This window comes from Azolla caroliniana, unplaced genomic scaffold, assembly GCF_043228905.1.
Source record: "Azolla caroliniana isolate FFs.n. ecotype wild unplaced genomic scaffold, voAzoCaro1.0.p SCAF_18, whole genome shotgun sequence".
Classification (NCBI taxonomy): Eukaryota; Viridiplantae; Streptophyta; class Polypodiopsida; order Salviniales; family Salviniaceae; genus Azolla; species Azolla caroliniana.
The window spans coordinates 11119505-11123018 of record NW_028230453.1 but is presented as its reverse complement, the minus strand read 5'-3'; the positions used below and the strand labels follow the sequence as shown (position 1 = coordinate 11123018).

Here is a 3514-nt window from a genome sequence, read left to right as displayed (position 1 = left end):
GAAGTTTGTAATGGGAATGTTCATTGTGATCACATCTCACATGAATGGACGTTTGTAACCGTTAAGTGTGAACAAAAGTCACATTAATAGGTGGTTACATTAGTTATTCTTATTTTCTTTATTTATGATATTGTGGTTTGCATGTGTTCCTTTGTGCCACCCTTTTAGCACGCCCTTTTAGCTAAGCCAACCCAAATCGGTACCTTTGTATCAACTATAAATTGAATAAGAAGTAAGGAGCTAAAGCTGGTTTTGATCTCTAAAAATTGAGTAAGAAATAAGGAGCTAAAGCCGGTTTTGATATCTTATGTGCATTTCAAAATAACGTCTTGTTTCTAATATTACTATTCTAACACTCACATCATCCATCCATCCTCCTATAACTTGATACACCTTTGGATCACCTTAATAATGATGCATACATATACTATGTACAGCCACTAATGGCAAATTACTTTATTTGGTGTTACCCTTGGATGAAAAGACCATTTTCAATTCTGAAAGGCTTAGCAAATGTGGTCAACTTGAGCATTGTAAGGAACACATGAGATGTTCTTTGAACCATAACAAAATTAATTATCCATAACTTTATGAAGAAAGATTGAAGTACTAGATGAGGATAGCTAGGGAATGATCGGAGAGAGAGAGAGAGAGGAGAAGAAGAAGCACCGGGTGGGAGAGTGATTGTGCTATCCGTTGAGACTAGAAATTCGTATGCTGGTGAGCCATGATGATGCATGCAATCTACACATTTTCGGTTCAGGCTTAACATCATGACCAGACATGGAGGAAGACTTTGCTATGTGGGACAATACATACATATATATGGTTCAATAAATGCAAAGGTTCACATTAGACACAAACGAAGAGTTAACAACACTCGAAGGATGTGTCCGATATAGAAGCAAATTCAAGAAAGGAAGGATGCCCTCCCTATAATATGGGATTTAACCAAACTTGACAAATTATGGTTCCATGAGGAAATCGTAAGATTGCTTGAGGTGTGTGTCATGGCACTAAAAATATATGCTGATGGTTGAGATGTAGTAGTCTTGTCATCAGCAGCTCATAACATGGCCCCGATGGATTAGTTGGTGAATTTAGCAAATTTAGGTTGGTTGCCAACCCAACTAATAATAATGTATGTGAGAGGGAGGGAGGCATGCATGCATGCAGTGCGAGGAGTAAGTAAGTAAGTAAGTTGAAGGAATGAATGCAGCTCTGAAAACCATGTTTCAATTAAATTAGGCCAAGGTGGTGTAGAGGTGCTGGTGTTGCAGGCCAACAATGGAGAGGAGTTGGTTGTCGGCGAAATGGAAAGCTTGTTGAAAAGCAGACAAGCAAGGCTGGGAGAGATGGGCTGGAGATACACAAAACTCACAACCACTGAAGTGCACAATGAAGGGCCATGATGTCCTCCTCCTCCTCTTCCTGTGCTTCTTCTCATCATTGCTTCTTGAAGAAGAAGAATCTGAAGGTTGTTGTTGTTGTTGTTGTTGTATGATCTTCTCATAACTCTCCACAATGAAGTCCCCACGGCCATGTAAATAGTATCCATCCTCCACAAATACTTTTCCTTGATCTTCTCCATTGCTTTCTGCTAACAGCTCCACCAATGAATCCTTATACCTCATACTACTACTAGAGCCTAATGGAACATTGTCTGGTATTATTATATTAACGTTGTCCTCCTCCTCCTCCTCCTCCTCAGATTCAATCTCTCGCTCCCTCTCACCCACATGTAGCTGCTGCCCTGCACCTAAATTTGTGACCATCATCTTTAAATCCACGGTCTCTTCCTTCATCATTTCCTTCCACTTCGTCAGAAACTTCAACGACCAATCCGAATTCTTCACTAGAAATATAGTAGGATTTATAGAATTCCAATCAGATCCTTTGATTTCCTGCATGTAGAAGAAACTAAGAAATCAATTATAATGTATGTACACTAGTAGTAGTACGGAAATCTTGCATCCATGCATAATGTAGATTTATACTAAGTCTATACACTACGCTCAGAATTATCGGTTAATTTGGTGCACCGTCAGTTAAATTATGTATATACATGAAGGTCGAAAGTTTTTATTACTGTATGTATAATATATTATTATTAGTAGATTGAATATTTCATGAAATGAATGAGATTCAACTTGGTTTTTAAATTTTTTTTTGTTTTTTAGGACCTTGCTTAGAGAGGTAGGAACTATGAAATGTTTGGCCCATGCAGTGTAAGTGTGGAAAGGAAATGCGAAGGTCAGATTCGTGAACAGGGCTTGGGTATCCATCCACAGGAACCATTGTACAGAGGGATGGGAGTGCATAAGTGTGAGGAGGACAGGTGCTGGTGAACCTCCTGCGGCTCCCCAACTTTCCAGAATGTACCTCACACTGCAACCATGAATATTGCAATAGTCCACCTTGTTTTTGTAAGCCTTTGTGAGGAGGTGGGTGCCGATAGATGTGGAGCAAGAGCCTCCTCTTCCTCCTCCTCCTCCTCCTCCTCCTCCTCCTCCTCCTCCTCCTCCTCCTCCTCCTCCTCCGGTGATGAGCATGAAGGAAGAAGGTGGAGGTGGAGGTGGAGGTGGAGGTGGTTGCTCCTCCTCCTCCTCCTCCTCCTCCTCATTATAAAGCCCTTCTAGCGCATGCAAGACTGTGGCAACTTCAGCGATGCTGGGGTTGCTTCTTTTCTTCATATGGATGGTGCCACCAAAACCAAGAGGAACAGGAACAGGAACAGGAGTAGTAGAATGGGCAGACAGGCGACGTCTAATATTAAGGAGGAGGAGGCTTCTTCCCACGGGGGAGTGGGAGGGGGATACGTGTGAACTGCCGCCGCCGCCGCCAGCCATCCCCATGAGAAGAAATGCAACGACAAGGAATGAGAAAGCCAGAAATGTTGTGACGATGAAGGTTTGTTGTGTAATGGACACGCTGCTTCCAAACACTGAAAGTGGAGCTACCATAGTGCTGCTGGTTGATTGAGGTCGAGAATGATGAGGATGAAAATGCATGGTTTGTTTATTATATTGGTTTATCTGCTGTTCCAAATTGATATGTTCAGATCAAGCGCTATTTCGTTCGTAGTAGTAAGTATAGTATACATATAAGGAAGAAAGATGAAAAAGAACCACCACCAACACTACTACTACTGCTGCTGCTGCTGCTGTTGCTGCTACTACTACTACATGATGCAGTAGCAGTATACATACATACATACATACATACATACATATGGTAGGTAGGAGGATCACATATCAATAAAGTGCATTGACAAACAATGGTAAGAGCGGAGACGTCTTCAGTCTTGTCCTTACTATATGCTCAAGTTGTGAAGCTGAAAATAAAAAAATGTATTATGACATACAAGAAGACCACGTTACAACATCGTGTGTGTTTTTTTAATTCACCTTCTTCTTCTTCTTCTTCTTCTTCAATGTCATGTGCCTTGGAAGTAACAACGAATAATAGGATATACATACCTTGGAAGTATCAATTCATCTTCTTCAGCAATAAT

General features: G+C 41.0%; 2 protein-coding genes across 2 annotated transcripts; both read right to left on the bottom strand.

Moving 5' to 3' along the window:
* Positions 1–687: 687 nt before the first annotated feature.
* LOC147852415 (galactomannan galactosyltransferase 1-like) lies at positions 688–1925 on the bottom strand. Its single transcript, XM_087333771.1, has one exon. It carries the CDS (start codon positions 1908–1910, stop codon positions 1245–1247), a length of 666 nt encoding a protein of 221 aa, XP_087189897.1. The 5' UTR covers positions 1911–1925; the 3' UTR covers positions 688–1244.
* A 123-nt stretch (positions 1926–2048) lies between these two features.
* Positions 2049–3135, bottom strand: LOC147852414 (uncharacterized). The gene has a single exon (XM_087333899.1). It carries the CDS (start codon positions 3009–3011, stop codon positions 2049–2051), a length of 963 nt encoding a protein of 320 aa, XP_087190025.1. The 5' UTR covers positions 3012–3135.
* Between the last annotated feature and the right edge of the window lie 379 nt (positions 3136–3514).